The 17,611-nt window shown below is 42.5% G+C and overlaps 1 protein-coding gene across 1 annotated transcript in view; it reads left to right on the top strand.

Moving 5' to 3' along the window:
- Positions 1-16,291, top strand: part of LOC140291438 (uncharacterized) — an 873,052-nt gene extending 856,761 nt beyond the window's left edge. Inside the window, exons 10-17 of the mRNA XM_072379413.1 lie at positions 702-875; positions 2,155-2,316; positions 4,589-4,762; positions 6,073-6,234; positions 8,046-8,219; positions 9,531-9,692; positions 14,866-14,912; positions 15,039-16,291. Coding sequence (XP_072235514.1) covers positions 702-875; positions 2,155-2,316; positions 4,589-4,762; positions 6,073-6,234; positions 8,046-8,219; positions 9,531-9,692; positions 14,866-14,912; positions 15,039-15,610 — 1,627 coding nt within the window. The 3' untranslated portion in view covers positions 15,611-16,291. The remainder of the gene's footprint in view (positions 1-701; positions 876-2,154; positions 2,317-4,588; positions 4,763-6,072; positions 6,235-8,045; positions 8,220-9,530; positions 9,693-14,865; positions 14,913-15,038) is intronic.
- Positions 16,292-17,611: the final 1,320 nt, after the last annotated feature.

The raw sequence follows: 17,611 nt of genomic DNA, 5'->3' as shown, positions 1-17,611 counted from the left end.
TCCCAACGTCCAAAGACATACCTGTCAGGTTAATTGGTGCCTCTAAATTGTTCTCAGAAGTGACTGAGAGTGTGCACGGTTGTTTGTCTCTGTGATGGACTGGCAACCTGTCCAGGTGTACCCTGCCTCTTGCCCAATCACAGCTTGGATAGAATCCGGTCCCCCCACAACTCTAAATTGGATTAAACGGGTATAGAAAATGGATAGATGGTGTGCCATCAGCTGTGATTATGAGAGCAGAGTCTGGACGCCAGTCCAATGAGGTCTTGAAAAAGCTGAGCAGAAGGGTCAGAACAGACAATCCTTGCTGGATGATGACACTCGACTTTGCATGAAGGAGGGAGGTTGAGTGACTTCTCCAGAGGCCGAGGGCCTTAACAGCCACATTTGTTCATATGAGCTGATGAAGATAACACAATGGTGCCGGCAAAACAGCTGACTGTTAGTGTGAGAAGATTCTTTGCTGAGCTGAGATCATCACTAACAAAACAGGATGAGCCAATAACAGCAGAAGATACATCTTTTATTTTCTCCATCTACTGAGCTAAGACAGCACATGTAGACATTTTCTATCACTTTAATGTCATTAACAAATAAAAAGAAACAAACAGTGAAACAGAATTCTTCCACTAATCAAATATGAATGTAGTTTGATTGATCAACGGATCAAGTTATTTCCTTCAATCTCATTTTCTCCTCAGACTGAGTGGCTGTAACCTCTCAGAGAGAAGCTGTGAAGCTCTGTCTTCAGCTCTCAGCTCCCAGTCCTCCACTCTGACAGAACTGGGCCTGAGTAACAACAACCTGCAGGATTCAGGCGTGAAGCAGCTTTCTGTTGGACTGAAGAGTCAAAACTGCAGACTGGAAACACTCAGGTAAGGATTCATGAACTTTTCAGCTGAGAGCTGATATAATTCTGGCTTAAATGGATGAAAAAACAGCTTCCAGGTACCTTGATCAATGAAAGAGGTTGATCTGTTCTGCCTTTTTATTATCTGGCTTAAATAACTCTGATAATGAAGAGAATGAAATATAACACACAGTTTAAAGAAATACCAAAGTGCTCTTTTACTTTAACTCCTTTCCATTTCTGTAGATTTGTCCTAAAACACAGATCCATTACATACCCAAAGTAAATTAATTTACAGAAACATGAGCTGTTTTTTTTAAATGTGGACACACTGCACTGGAACAAAGTTATGATATCTGTATGTTTATTGCACTGAAACGTCTCTTTGATCCAATCTCCCGTCCTGAGCGTGCATGAGGCGACTGTGTAGAGAAAAACTTCCTTTTAACAGGAAGAAACCTCCATCAGAACCAAAACCAGGAAGGGCAGCCATCTGCCTCGACCAGCTGGGGGACAACAAGCACCATAACACCAGGCCAGAGATACCTGCTGAGAAAGAGAAACACAAGTTAATGACAACAATAATGTCATATGAACATGGAGAGAAAAGAGAGCAGAGGGAGGAGAGGTGCATCATGGGAGGTCCCCCAGCAGTCTGGGCCTATAGCAGCATAACTATGGGATGTTTCAGGGTCACCTGAGCCATCCCTAACTATAAGCTTTATCACAAAGGAAAGTTTTAAGCCTAATCTTAAAGGTAGAGAGGGTGTCTTCTTCCTGAAGCCAAGCTGGCAACTGGTACCACAGAGAGGGCCCTGATAACTGAAGGCTCTGCCTCCCATTCTACTTTTTGAAACCCTGGGAACCACAAGTAAACCTGCAGTCTGAGAGAAAGTGCTCTGTTGGGAAAATATCCAACTATGAGATGTTTCTCACTCAGCCCACAGAGTTGCAGCATCAGACAGACTTCAGTCAGTAACTGGATTCTGCTCCTCTGCATGTGAACAGTTACCAGGATGGTGTTCCAGTTAAATGGTCCAGTCAGTCTGCGAGCAAAGCTCCACTCAAATGTGCACGTAACTGTGCTGACTGATACAGTTGCAGAGTCAGCAGAATATCTGTGGAGATGACAGGACTCTGGGGTGTACTGGAAGTCTGAGGTGTGCAGAGTGAAGAGAAACAGTGAGAGTACAGTGAAAAGTGAAATGTTGAAATATTCACAATAATCTAAACATTTGATGACATTCAGCTTCAATTTCAGAGTAGTTCTCTCAGAGTTTCTGTGTTGTTTTGTGTGTCTGCAGCCTGTCAGGCTGTCTGATCACAGAGGAAGGCTGTGCTTTTCTGGCCTTAGCTGTGACCTCCAACCCCTCCCATCTGAGAGAGCTGGACCTGAGCTACAACCATCCAGGAGACTCAGGAGTGAAGCTGCTGATGGCTGCACTGAAGGATCCACACAAACTCAGGTATGGAGAGGCCTGCTTCAGCCACACACAATGTCTGATAGAGGAGGAAGAGCTGGAAACATGTTCTCTGTCCTGCACTCAGCCCTGTGTTTTTGCTTCCTGCTGAGTGTTACATGAACAATCGCACATGTAGGAGCCTTTTTCCTTTGCTCACAGCAGAAACACTGGTTGAACAGAAACAGCAGATATTTGTGGAGGAGGTCTCCAAGGAGAACATCTGCAGGAACAACAGTGAGAAGTGTCTGTTGGTCCTCTGACCCTGGATCAGATACAGAGATGGGTCCAAGACATGTTAGCCTAGCTTAGCTCAAAGATTTATAAAACCCTGTAAATGGAGTCCATGGAGGGGAGAGGGCGGCTGATGATCCTCTTTGCAGTGTTGACCACTTTCTGCAGCATATTCCTGTCTACTTCAGTACAGCTAGCAGACCACACTGAGATGCAGTATGTCCATCCTTTCCATTCCTGTAGATTTGTCCTAAAACACAGATCCATCACATACCCAAAGTAAACTACTTTACAGAAATAAGAGCTGTTTTTTACTCTAAATGTGAGCATCAAACCTCCTTTAAATGTGGACACACTGCACTGGAACAAAGTTATGATATCTGTATGGTTATTTGCTAATGACCCTGACCCTTTTTTAAACGCTTATGAATTAGACAGATGTGCAGCTTCTGGTTTCCTGCCATTTAACGGGCGACAAAGCCACATAATCTTTTAGTGAATCAGAAGCTGAATATATTTCCCAAACAGACAGAATCCTTCTAAATGTTACTGGAAGTGAAGAAGACATGTTTGAACACAATGGAAAAATATCATGTTTAAGTTATTTTTATAAACAGATGCCTGTAGATGACTACAATCAGGATCTCCAAGTCCTTGCTGCTCCCCAAGTCTGAGTCCAAATATTAAAATGGCATAAAAAAGGATATTTTACAGCCTTTTGTCAGACTAAATCTAGAAGCTCTCCAAAAACAGCTCCACACAGTCCACAGAAATGTTGCTGTTTTTCTCTGATATTTCCTCCCCAGACTCCTCAGAGTCATGATGACTGCATGTTTTCAGTATGTCTGGAAAACGAATAAGAATACTCAGGAATACTGTCTGATATTCAAAAGCAGATGACATTTAATTATCCTGCAGCAAGGGAACATTTGCTTACAGGAGCTGTGATGCAAATGTTCAAAGATACAGAGTTCTCAGGAGGCTTTTATAGGGTAGAGAAGACGGATGCTTGCGTCTATGCATGAGACATTTCCTTCTGTCCTGCAGGGAGCAGATAGTGGTGTTGATACCGCCAAGGCTGTGGGACACTCAGTTCTTAGAGCGGACAGTGGTGATCTCTGAGTGCAGCTATTAATCTCATGCATACGTCAACATAAGCAGTTACACAGAAGCAGAAATGATTATGTGGGCATAAAGGATCAGAATATTTCTATCACAGAACGTCCTGAAGTGTAGATTTAGTTTTGCTGTCTGTTTTGTCTGTTTTGAACACGAGAAACTCTAACAAATGAATAAATAAATAACCAAAGTGCAGTTTAAGTCTTTTAAATGTACTTTTCTGTGGGAACTTTTCAAAGTGAGTCGATGTAAGAGAAAAACAAGTTGTCCTTTATGTATTGATTTCTTGGAAGAAATGTGTGTCAGTCCTACAGAAAGCATGGCAGCCTGCAGAGTGACAGACAAAGGCTGCAGCTACAGAGCCCTTCTCAGCTAGGGTTAGAGGGAAGTTACATGAAGTATTTCCACATGCTAAGCTGGAGTTTAAAGCTTTATTGAGTGAACAAGGGGACCAAAAAGACAAGATAAACCTGAGGAATTTAGGGCAGAAGGCTCAAAAGAGCCAATCCTTGCTGGATGATGACACTCGACTTTGCATGAAGGAGGGAGGTTGAGTGAGTTCTCCAGAGGCCGAGGGCCTTAACAGCCACATTTGTTCATATGAGCTGATGAAGATAACACAGTGGTGCCGGCAAAACAGCTGACTGTTAGTGTGAGAAGATGCTTTGCTCCCATGGTGTTCTTTGCTGAGCTGAGATCATCACTAACAAAACAGGATGAGCCAAATAACAGCAGAAGATACATCTTTTATTTTCTCCATCTACTGAGCTAAGACAGCACTTGTAGACATTTTCCATCACTTTAATGTAATTAACAAATAAACTGAAACAAACAGTGAAACAGAATTCTTCCACTAATCAAATATGAATGTAGTTTGATTGATCAATGGATCAAGTTATTTCCTTCCATCTCATTTCCTCCTCAGACTGAGTGGCTGTAGCCTCTCAGAGAGAAGCTGTGAAGCTCTGTCCTCAGTTCTCAGCTCCCAGTCCTGCACTCTGACAGAACTGGGCCTGAGTAACAACAACCTGCAGGATTCAGGAGTTAAGCAGCTTTCTGTTGGACTGAAGAGTCAAAACTGCAGACTCGTAACACTCAGGTAAGGATTCATGAACTTTTCAGCTGAGAGCTGATATAATTCTGGCTTAAATGGATGAAAAAACAGTTTCCAGGTACCTTGATCAATGAAAGAGGTTGATCTGTTCTGCCTTTTTATTATCTGGCTTAAATAACTCTGATAATGAAGCGAATGAAATATAACACACACAGTTTAAAGAAATACCAAAGTGCTCTTTTATTTTAACTCCTTTCCATTCCTGTAGATTTGTCCTAAAACACAGATCCATCACATACCCAAAGTAAACTACTTTACAGAAATATGAGCTGTTTTTTCCCCTAAATGTGAGCATCAAACCTCCTTTAAATGTGGACACACTTCACTGGAGCAAAGTTATGATATCTGTATGTTTATTGCACTGAAACTTCACTTTGATCCAATCCCCTGTTCTGAGCGTGCACAAGGCGACTGTGAAAAGAAAAAACTCCCTTTTAACAGGAAGAAACCTCCATCAGAACCAGAACCAGGTAGGGCGGCCATCTGCCTCGACCAGCTGGGGGTTGAGAGGTCAGGAAAGAGGGGACAATAAGCACCATAACACCAGGCCAGAGATATCTGCTGAGAAAGAGAAACACAAGTTAATGACAGCAATGATGTCATATATACATGGAGAGTAAAGAGAGCAGAAGGAGGAGAGGTGCATCATGGGAGGTCCCCCAGCAGACTAAGCCTATAGCAGCATAACTATGAGATGTTTCACAGTCACCTGAGCCATCCCTAACTATAAGCTTTATCACAAAGGAAAGTTTTAAGCCTAATCTTAAAGGTAGAGAGGGTGTCTGCTTCCTGAAGCCAAACTGGCAGCTGGTTCCACAGAGAGGGGCCTGATACCTGAAGGCTCTGCCTCCCATTCTACTTTTAGAAACTCTGGGAACCACAAGTAAACCTGCTGACTGAGAGCAAAGTGCTCTGTTGGGAAAATATTCAACTATGAGATGTTTCTCACTCAGCCCACAGAGTAGCAGCGTCAGAAAGACTTCAGTCAGTAACTGGATTCTGCTCCTCTGCATGTGAACAGTTACAAGGATGGTGTTCCAGTTAAATGGTCCAGTCAGTCTGTGCACGTAACTGTGCTGACTGATACAGCTGCAGAGTCAGCAGAATATCTGTGGAGATGACAGGACTCTGGGGTGTACTGGAAGTCTGTGGTGTGCAGAGTGAAGAGAAACAGTGAGAGTACAGTGAAGAGTGAAATGTTGAAATATTCACAATAATCTAAACATTTGATGACGTTCAGCTTCAGTTTCAGAGCAGTTCTCTCAGAGTTTCTGTGTTGTTTTGTGTGTCTGCAGCCTGTCAGGCTGTCTGATCACAGAGGAAGGCTGTGCTTCTCTGGCTGAAGCTGTGACCTCCAACCCCCCCCATCTGAGAGAGCTGGACCTGAGCTACAACCATCCAGGAGACTCAGGAGTGAAGCTTCTGATGGCTGCACTGAAGGATCCACACAAACTCAGGTATGGACAGGCCTGCTGCAGCCACACACAATGTCTGATAGAGGAGGAAGAGCTGGAAACATGTTCTCTGTCCTGCACTCAGCCCTGTGTTTTGCTTCCTGCTGAGTGTTACATGAACAATCACACTGGAACAAAGTTATGATATCTGTACGGTTATTTGCTTTGAGGTGAACCTGACCCTTTTTTGAACGCTTGTGAATTAGACAGATGTGCAGCTTCTGGTTTCCTGCCATTTAACGGGCGACAAAGCCACATAATCTTTTAGTGAATTTGAAGCTGAATATATTTCCCAAACAGACAGAATCCTTCTAAGTGTTACTGGAAGTGAAGAAGACATGTTTGAACACAATGGAAAAATATCATGTTTAAGTTATTTTTATAAACAGATGCCTGTAGATGACTACAATCAGGATCTCCAAGTCCTTGCTGCTCCCCAAGTCTGAGTCCAAATATTAAAATGGCATAAAAAAGGATATTTTACAGCATTTTATCGACTAAATCTAGAAGCTCTCCAAAAACAGCTCCACACAGTCCACAGAAATGTTGCTGTTTTTCTCTGATATTTCCTCCCCAGACTCCTCAGAGTCATGATGACTGCATGTTTTCAGTATGTCTGGAAAACGAATAAGAATACTCAGGAATACTGTCTGATATTCAAAAGCAGATGACATTTAATTATCCTGCAGCAAGGGAACATTTGCTTACAGAAGCTGTGATGCAAATGTTCAAAGATACAGAGTTCTCAGGAGGCTTTTATAGGGTAGAGAAGACGGATGCTTGCGTCTATGCATGAGACATTTCCTTCTGTCCTGCAGGGAGCAGATAGTGGTGTTGATACCGCCAAGGCTGTGGGACACTCAGTTCTTAGAGTGGACAGTGGTGATCTCTGAGTGCAGCTATTAATCTCATGCATACGTCAACATAAGCAGTTACACAGAAGCAGAAATGATTATGTGGGCATAAAGGATCAGAATATTTCTATCACAGAACGTCCTGAAGTGTAGATTTAGTTTTGCTGTCTGTTTTGTCTGTTTTGAACACGAGAAACTCTAAAAATGGATAAATAAATAACCAAAGTGCTGTTTAAACCTTTTAAATGTACTTTTCTGTGGGAACTTTTCGAAGTGAGTCGATGTAAGAGAAAAACAAGTTGTCCTTTATGTATTGATTTCTTGGAAGAAATGTGTGTCAGTCCTACAGAAAGCATGGCAGCCTGCAGAGTGACAGACAAAGGCTGCAGCTACAGAGCCCTTCTCAGCTAGGGTTAGAGGGAAGTTACATGAAGTATTTCCACATGCTAAGCTGGAGTTTAAAGCTTTATTGAGTGAACAAGGGGATGAAAAAGACAAGATAAACCTGAGGAATTTAGGGCAGAAGGCTCAAAAGAGCCAATCCTTGCTGGATGATGACACTCGACTTTGCATGAAGGAGGGAGGTTGAGTGAGTTCTCCAGAGGCCGAGGGCCTTAACAGCCACATTTGTTCATATGAGCTGATGAAGATAACACAGTGGTGCCGGCAAAACAGCTGACTGTTAGTGTGAGAAGATGCTTTGCTCCCATGGTGTTCTTTGCTGAGCTGAGATCATCACTAACAAAACAGGATGAGCCAAATAACAGCAGAAAATACATCTTTTATTTTCTCCATCTACTGAGCTAAGACAGCACTTGTAGACATTTTCCATCACTTTAATGTAATTAACAAATAAACTGAAACAAACAGTGAAACAGAATTCTTCCACTAATCAAATATGAATGTAGTTTGATTGATTAATGGATCAAGTTATTTCCTTCCATCTCATTTCCTTCTCAGACTGAATTGCTGTAACCTCTCAGAGAGAAGCTGTGAAGCTCTGTCCTCAGCTCTCAGGTCCCAGTCCTCCACTCTGACAGAACTGGGCCTGAGTAACAACAACCTGCAGGATTCAGGCGTGAAGCAGCTTTCTGTTGGACTGAAGAGTCAAAACTGCAGACTGGAAATACTCAGGTAAGGATTCATGAACTTTTCAGCTGAGAGCTGATATAATTCTGGCTTAAATGGATGAAAAACAGCTTCCAGGTACCTTGATCAGTGAAAGAGGTTGATTTGTTCTTCCTTTTGATTATCTGGCTTAAATAACTCTGATAATGAAATATAACACACACAGTTTAAATAAATACCAAAGTGCTCTTTTACTTTAACTCCTTTCCATTTCTGTAGATTTGTCCTAAAACAGAGATCCATCACATACCCAAAGTAAACTACTTTACAGAAATATGAGCTGTTTTTTCCCCTAAATGTGAGCATCAAACCTCCTTTAAATGTGGACACACTTCACTGGAGCAAAGTGATTATATTTGTATGGTTATTGCACTGAAACGTCTCTTTGATCCAATCTCCCGCCCTGAGCGTGCATGAGGCGACTGTGGAGAGAAAAAACTCCCTTTTAACAGGAAGAAACCTCCATCAGAACCAGAACATGGAAGGGCGGCCATTTGCCTCGACCAGCTGGGGGTTGAGAGGGCAGGAAAGAGGGGACAACAAGCACCATAACACCAGGCCAGAGATATCTGCTGAGAAAGAGAAACACAAGTTAATGACAGCAATGATGTCATATATACATGGAGAGTAAAGAGAGCAGAAGGAGGAGAGGTGCATCATGGGAGGTCCCCCAGCAGTCTGGGCCTATAGCAGCAGAACTATGGGATGTTTCAGGGTCACCTGAGCCATCCCTAACTATAAACTTTATCACAAAGGAAAGTTTTAAGCCTAATCTTAAAGGTAGAGAGGGTGTCTGCTTCCTGAAGCCAAACTGGCAGCTGGTTCCACAGAGAGGGGCCTGATACCTGAAGGCTCTGCCTCCCATTCTACTTTTAGAAACTCTGGGAACCACAAGTAAACCTGCTGACTGAGAGCAAAGTGCTCTGTTGGGAAAATATTCAACTATGAGATGTTTCTCACTCAGCCCACAGAGTAGCAGCGTCAGAAAGACTTCAGTCAGTAACTGGATTCTGCTCCTCTGCATGTGAACAGTTACAAGGATGGTGTTCCTGTTAAATGGTCCAGTCAGTCTGCGAGCAAAGCTCCACTCAAATGTGCACGTAACTGTGCTGACTGATACAGCTGCAGAGTCAGCAGAATATCTGTGGAGATGACAGGACTCTGGGGTGTACTGGAAGTCTGTGGTGTGCAGAGTGAAGAGAAACAGTGAGAGTACAGTGAAGAGTGAAATGTTGAAATATTCACAATAATCTAAACATTTGATGACATTCAGCTTCAGTTCTCTCAGAGTTTCTGTGTTGTTTTGTGTGTCTGCAGCCTGTCAGGCTGTCTGATCACAGAGGAAGGCTGTGCTTCTCTGGCCTTAGCTGTGACCTCCAACCCCTCCCATCTGAGAGAGCTGGACCTGAGCTACAACCATCCAGGAGACTCAGGAGTGAAGCTGCTGACAGCTGCACTGAAGGATCCACACAAACTCAGGTATGGAGAGGCCTGCTGCAGCCACACACAATGTCTGATAGAGGAGGAAGAGCTGGAAACATGTTCTCTGTCCTGCACTCAGCCCTGTGTTTTTGCTTCCTGCTGAGTGTTACATGAACAATCACACATGTAGGAGCCTTTTTCCTTTGCTCACAGCAGAAACACTGGTTGAACAGAAACAGCAGATATTTATGGAGGAGGTCTCCAAGGAGAACATCTGCAGGAACAACAGTGAGAAGTGTCTGTTGGTCCTCTGACCCTGGATCAGATACAGAGATGGGCCCAGGACATGTTAGCATAGCTTAGCACAAAGATTTATAAAACCATGTTCACCGTACATCTGGAAATATGAACATGTGGATTAGACCTGTGTCTCTCCCTCCATACGCCCACATGGGGGATCTTCACCTGGACTGGCTCTCTGACAGCTCCAACACAGTCAAAGAACAGTGTGTGGAACTTGATGTGTTTCAGCTCAGAGATAAAGCCACCAGAGCAAACTTCAACAATCCTCTGAGCTCCACATGACTTGATATCAGAGTCACTGACAGAGCACTCAGATCCCTGCCTCTGGAGTTTGTGATGTTAGTGATCACTGCTCCATCACCTGTGTCAGAGACACTAAAATCACTCAGTCTCTAATGATCAGCACAGGAAATGGGAAGCATTTGAATCTTCAGGATGTTTGAAATGACTCTGATCATATATTCTCTGTTACTGATCCTGCCGTGGCTCTGGAAGACTTTTCACAGTGTTTGAATGTTCCTGCTGACAGATGTGGCCCTTATAAAAGCTCAGAATCAGAACCAGATCCAGTCCTTGGTTCTCCACACAGCTCTCTGAAGACTGGTCCAGCTCTGCTTCATTTCTCCTAACAGAACGGGCAGTTTCTCCATGCTGGGCAGAAGGAGAACTGTGGCTATATGAAGGGACATTTCTTCAGATCCTTTTCAGGCAGCTGTTAGAATGAGTCACATTGTGTTAGAAAGTGTAGCTGTGTCTCCACATCCTCTCTGCTCCACAGGGAGCCATGATCTCTGATAGAGGCCCGTCTCAGTGGCCAGTGTGTGTGCACTGAGTGTGTCCTCTGTTAACGTGGTTCTGTGTTGCTGTTCAGTCTCTGTGCTCAGGTGTTCCTCCACAGCTGATGCTCGTCTTAAGGCCAGATAGCTCTACATCTGACTGTGTTTGTGTGTCCCAGTGGCTGATGTCATTGTGTTAGTGTAGTGTGTAGCAGTCAGACTGTGGAAGCAGATGAGCTTTCTCAGAGATCACACAGTACCATGTCCAAAGAGTTCTGCCCTTCTGTGGTTCTGACCGTCCTTCCAGATGAGAACCAAGTAGACCAAAGTTGAACTGGAGCTGTGTTTGGTTGTTCTTCATCCCATCTCTGGCTGGGATGAAGAAAAAGAAAAAAAGTAGCGGATAATACAATAAACACTATCCAAGGAATTCCAGAGAAACAGAAAGAGAGGGACACTGGGGGGAGGAGAGGAAGAGGCTGGAGGTTTTTCAGTCTGTTTCAGATTTCTGAAAAGTGATCACGCTGAAATAAATGAGTGATTCTGATCAATAAAACCACAACACCTGGCAGCTAATTGTAGCGAACTCAAGTGTGGAATTTAATACAAACTTAAGATTTTAAATGACTGCAACATTCTTTTGTGGGGATGGTCAATGTGGAAATACCAGATGGGGGATTTATACATCAAAGAAGAGAAATTTACAACAACCTTTGCCCACAAAAGCATTTTGGGGGAGTTTTCTCAGCCCCTCTTTCCACAGACTTGTGCCATAAATTTAGTTAATGCATTAATAGCTTTGTGCTAACTAAGCTGAACAAACAACGGACCCTTTCAGGAGAGTATTGGGGAAAACCAGAACAGGACCCTTCCGACCCTATCTGGGTCAAAGTAAACAATGGTGACAGTTTGCCCCGACTCTGACTCAAGCCAGAGACAGTCGCAGCATGGACCTTTCAAAAGGATCTCACCCAGAATCACTTTTTAGCTGAATCTTGAAACTGTATTAAATGTGCTTTGTATCTTTGTACAAGTTCTTTCATGTTCTCAGTGATATCACAAGCTGCATTTTAATACCTTTTTCATGATTGTACGTGGAACGATACAGAAGATATTATTATTTTGGAAAATTACTAATCAGCTTATGGAGCCACATTGCCCCCGAGTGGTCCGTAGTATTCAATTCAATTCAATTCAATTTTATTTATATAGCGCCAGATTACAACAATTGTCATCTCAAGGCACTTAAGTAATATAGTCCAATTCAAACCAATTGGAATTCAATTCATTGTAATCATAATCCAATTAATTCTTATAGAGCCAATTCAAAAAATAATATCCTAGCTAAGGAAACCAACAGATTCTATTTGAAACTATTCTATTTGATGGTGACTTTAGGACGATGACTCCTCTTCCTGACAGTCACCCAGCCACTCTTAAATCCCGGCTGCTCGGGATCTGCTCGGGGACGACTAACAGAGCTAGGACTAAAGGGGCCTGGCTCGCTATCGGGTGGCTGCAGAGCCAAGCTTCCGATTCAGATAACCTCGCCTCCAAAACTACAAAAAGACTACATTTGTTACATGTACCATTACCACTAAAGGAGGCAGAGGAGTAACTAAACATCTGACACACGGAGCAGGTGAAAGCAGGAGATAGAGGAAGAGAACTGGTAGCCATGCTAAGCTAGAGAACCATACACACCGCTAAAAAGTGAAAAATAAAGACTAAAGATCTGTACAAGTGAGCGTTAGAATATAACAAGTATGCGATAGAGTTAACTATGCAAGATGTGTAAATTATAGGGAGAAATAAGGTGATTATTAGTAGTTCAAGACGAGCGAAAACTGTCACAGTGCACACACTAAGCAACAGGAAGTGATGCAATACGTCTTACCGCAAAGCAAAGCCGTCAGCCGTGTACTTCCTTTACTGAATAGAATCCCAAAACAAGTCAACAACTTGCATATGACATGTCACCTTTATATGAAATAATGCAACTGTTAACCAATGCTTCAGCTGTTTCTTATTGTATTCGGTATTTAACACAGGAAAATAACATTGGTTGGTTCGTTATTCATACCTCATAATTTTACAGATATCCAGATATCACATATTACAGATATCTGAATTTTGAGACTCATAACCATCATGTATGTTATGTTATGTTGTTTTTGATGTCTTTATATCCTAAGTTTATGCTATATCTTTACCCTTTATATCTTAACAAGTTATGGTGTTTTAGAATCCTCTGAACAAATGTTTATGAGACGGAGGAATGCAGGAGTCGAATTCTCCTTGCAGGTCGCTTTACAAAATACGCCCAGGCAGACGTCACAACAGTTTCAGGCATACCATTGGCTGAAAGTATAGCGTAGGCCTACGTCATGCCCCGCCTCCGCGAATCAAACTCCGGAAACCGCAAGGAAAAGTCAGTTATTGCCCAGTTATCGCACAAGTTCTTGAATAGAACATGGACGGAATATTGAAAGAGAATATTGAAGGTCCAGATCAGTAGAGAAGATGAAGAGCAGTGAGCTCTAATTGATGGAATGAGAGTCTGGCGGAGAGTCTTTGAAAATGGCAGGAGAGGAAGATGAGATGGAAGAAGAAGGTCCGAACAAAGACAGAAAGAGAAGAATGTAGTAGAAAGATACATTTTTGCGTTTTTGTTCGTCCGTCATCCTGTCTCCTCTCTATAGCACGTTTTAAACTCTGCTGCTGTACGCCTCCTCACCTATTTTTGATCACCAAAAGGAGCCAGCGTTCAGCTTGTCAACCTTTTTGTCAATCTTTGGTGAATTTAAGTTCACCTCATCAGAGTTGGTCAGCAACCAAAACCAACTCGACCCTTGGACAGTTTAATAATTCTTTGGTGAATTCCGACACACTACCCCGTTCGTCTTCAAGCTATCAGAAGGAAGCCAGGAAAGCGACCGGTCTAGTCCCTGAAAGTCAACCACAACAAAGGCCGCGAGACGCGGAACCTAGAGAGACCCAGTGGGACCCTCTGGCGATGACCTGTGGTTTCGGAGCTGACCTAACCGTAAGATCTGCCCTGTTCTTACATTTCAGACGGTATGCGGTGGGTGTCGAGAGAATTTGCCGTTAGAATGATAAATTAACCCAAGTTGTTAGCCTTTAAATTCAGATAGTAACAAACCTAGACTATTTGAATGATTCCGGTATCCATCCATCCCCTCCCTTTAGTTCTTTTCAGTTCACTAAGTGTTTCTTATATAATCATCCATATTCAAAGCATTTCTCCTGTTGTCTTAAGGTTCATGACTTTGGTCATTTTAATAAATGGTTCATATATATACATCTTTAAAATCAACCGGCTTTTGTGTATGTGTTCTTTACGTATGTGTAAGTCCAACAAAATGAGAATTCACGAGTAGCGACTATATGAGACTGGAATTTATTAGTTATTAATTAATAAGTGATTATTAATTTAACATACCAGAATCGTAAGATTCTGTCTTTTCCTTCGGTTGAAGGTGGTGCCCTAAAATGAGGTAAAATAAGGCTTATTCGGATAGTGAGAACTTTCGGATAAATCCTTATATCTTATCACATCACACTACGTGTGTCCACTATAAATATATATTGTCGGTGCCTTGTGTGTCGGCGATATATAATTTGGCTACATTATGTACTTCCAATGACTATAGATTCTCCTCTGATCTTATTCTGAGCCTTTAATGTTCAGTGAGGAGGGTGGAATGAGGGGAGTGTTTCTAGTCTAACTTTTCTAGATGAATGTCTTCCCCTGGTTGGCTGTGCAGCATTCAGATGGACCAATGGGTCCGAGAAAGGATCTGGATGTTTGGCTGCCCTGAAACATACTGAGAGGAGGAGTCAGCAGAAACAATGTGACCATCAGGAAAGACCATGATGTCAGAAACTGAAGTGATTTCATTGGAATTTTTAAAGCTCATATTTGGATTTAGAAATGAGTGAAAAATCAAAGTGAAAATTCTTACAAACTTGAAGAGTTTCAGAGACAGAAACTTCATCTCCATAATCTGACTGCAGAAAACATTTGGTGCTTTTAAACATCAGAATGAGCTCAGACAGATTTCCTTCCATCCATCGTTCTTCTCTTTCTTTTCTTTCCTCGTTTTTCTGACCCCCCCTCCTCCTTTCAGGGTGGAGCCTGCTGGAGAACGATGGTTGACACCAGGTCTGAGGAAGTGTAAGTGTGTTCTTCATCTGATTCATGACATCCAACCATCTTCACACTGTCTCATCACTCATTGATCAAAGTGAACAGATGATAGATCAATAACTGCAGCTGGATTGTGTTTGTTCTCTCCATCAGATTCCTGTCAACTCACAATCGACACAAACACAGTGAACAGAAAACTGAAACTGTCTGACAACAGCAGGAAGGTGACACATGTGGAGAAGGAGGATCAGTCATATCCTGATCATCCAGATAGATTTTACTGGTGGCCTCAGCTGCTGTGTAGAAATGTTCTGACTGGTCGCTGTTACTGGGAGGTCGAGTGGAGGGGAGACGTTGAAATATCAGTGAGTTACAGAGGAATCAGAAGGAGAGGAGGCAGTGACTGTGTGTTTGGACAGAATGATCAGTCCTGGAGTCTGAGGTGCTCTGATGGAGGTTACTCTGTCTGTCACAATGAGAGAAGAACACCCATATCCTCCTCCTCCTCCTCCTCCTCCTCCTCCTCCTCCTCCTCCTCCTCCTCCTCTTCTGTCTCTAACAGAGCAGCAGTGTATGTGGACCGTCCTGCTGGCACTCTGTCCTTCTACAGAGTCTCCTCTGACACACTGATCCACCTCCACACCTTCAACACCACATTCACTGAAGAACCTCTGCATCCTGGATTTACAGTCTGGTCACCTGTTTCCTGGTTGTCTCTGTGTTGAGTATAAAGAGTTTCCTCCTGTCAGAGAATCACTGTTGAACAGATAGTTCAGTCTGTACATGTCTGTCTCTTTCACTCAGAAACACATTTTCAGATTCATGGATTCAGTCACTTTCTGTTTGAAACTCTTCTAAATGACTCCTTGGAAACTTCTTCCTCTTCCAGTCCTTTAAAGATGGAAGCTGCCATTCTTCCAGGATGTTGTTTTTCTGTGTGTTTCCAGTCAAAGCTTCACACTGAATATCAGTATGTTGTGTTTCTCTGAAGCTCACTTCAACTGAGACCATTCAGTTGCTGTCAGCTGCAGTTAGTTTGCTGCACATGTGACAAACTGTGATATCAGAGAGGAATCACTGAGCTGCAATCAGCCAAGATGAATTTCCAACCTGCTGACAGATCTTCACTGATTCTGCTCCAATGTTTAGGGACTCTGGTTTAAACTGATAGAATTACTCAGTTCTGTCAGAGACAGTCGAGTTCTGTCAGAAACTTTCTTCCTGGTTAACTTGTCATAGGCGTGATGACACCAGCAGAGAGTTTGACCAAAGCCTGTCTCATACATCTCACTAAGACCTCAGAAAATTGGGTCAAATTGTTACGAAAAAAAGGCAGATGTGTCTTTCTATTTAAATGTGTTTTAGTTTGTGTTGCAAAAGCTTTAAAAAAAACATGGATCATATAAAGAAAGCAACAGAACTGAGTGTTTGTGTTAATATGGTGTTATCTACTCTAAATATTGTTTTCATTATCTGTTCTCTGTTAATTATTCACAATAATAAAGCTGAACTTCAACCTAAATGCAGCCGTGCTTCCTTAAAGCGTAAATGATTCAATGAATCTGATGCTGATGTTTCACAGAGATGTTACTACATTGTTGTTTGTTTGATTGTTGAAGATTTGGATCATATATTGATATCTGACTGGACTTATTTACCCCATTAAATGTGTAAATCTTCCACCTCTCCGTTAAAACAAAACTTGTTTCTGCAGAGAGTTTTATTCTGAAATAACTGAGTCATGCTTTTCCATCAGGATGCATCACAGACCAGACTTCCTGGAAGCTGAAAAACAGCTGGAAGGTCGCGCACGTGTGATGATCCAGACACTGATGTTTAATCACTGATGTTATTTAGATATTTAAGAGTTGACAATATTCTTGGTTTTCCTGCTGCAAACATTCAACACATTAGTTTTTAAGAGGTTGAAAGCAAAATGCTGCAAAGGTGAAAATCTTTCTCTCACAGCGGTTGTGTTTTTCTGAGCGGTCTGATGTCTGTCCCGCGACCAACTGGACTGGAAACATCACTAAAACAATGAAGCTGCTGTTTTAGCAGCCTCATGAAGTCGAGTGTCGTCCTGCTGTGAAAAACAGCAGCTGAGAGCTCAGATCAGGCATGAGGAGGGAAAACTGGGCAGAAACCTTCAAACACACCAGACTGAGAGCTGAAAGCACCCAACCACAGAGCCACAGCCAGGACCAGAACCCACAACCAGAACCAGGTACCATAGCTTTGGCAGAACTAACAATTAGCCACTTTAAATATATTTTAAGGATGTTAAAATGTTTTCATTTTACACTGATTAGGGTCAAATGTGGAACTAAGAATTACAAAGAGTCTTTAAGATCAGATTACAGTTTAAGTACAGACGGTTCACGCTTTGTTGTCCTCTGGTGGGACCATAAAGATGTGAAATGACAGCTGATCATCATGCTGATTTAGCTGCTGCTCTGATGCCACATGTTAACATCTGTCTGTTTGTCTCCAGGTGAACCATGACGAAGCGTACTCTGACCGTCTTTGTCCTGCTGAACGTCTTCACGCTGCTCAGGATTCCTGCAGGTGAGACACATCAAACATCTTCATCATTTAGAGTTTCAGCTGCTTTCACACAGAAAAACTCTAAACTACCTCACAGAGGAGACAAAGACCTGCCTGATGCAGCCAGGAGCTCCATATTCACCTCACAGACGCCTCTTATTTAATGTTGTAAAAGGAGTTTT

The sequence above is a fragment of the Leuresthes tenuis genome, unplaced genomic scaffold, assembly GCF_036924035.1.
Source record: "Leuresthes tenuis unplaced genomic scaffold, fLeuTen1.0.hap1 SCAF_1, whole genome shotgun sequence".
NCBI lineage: Eukaryota > Metazoa > Chordata > Actinopteri > Atheriniformes > Atherinopsidae > Leuresthes > Leuresthes tenuis.
Note: the sequence above shows the minus strand (reverse complement) of the source record. Positions and strands in the feature narration are given on the sequence as shown.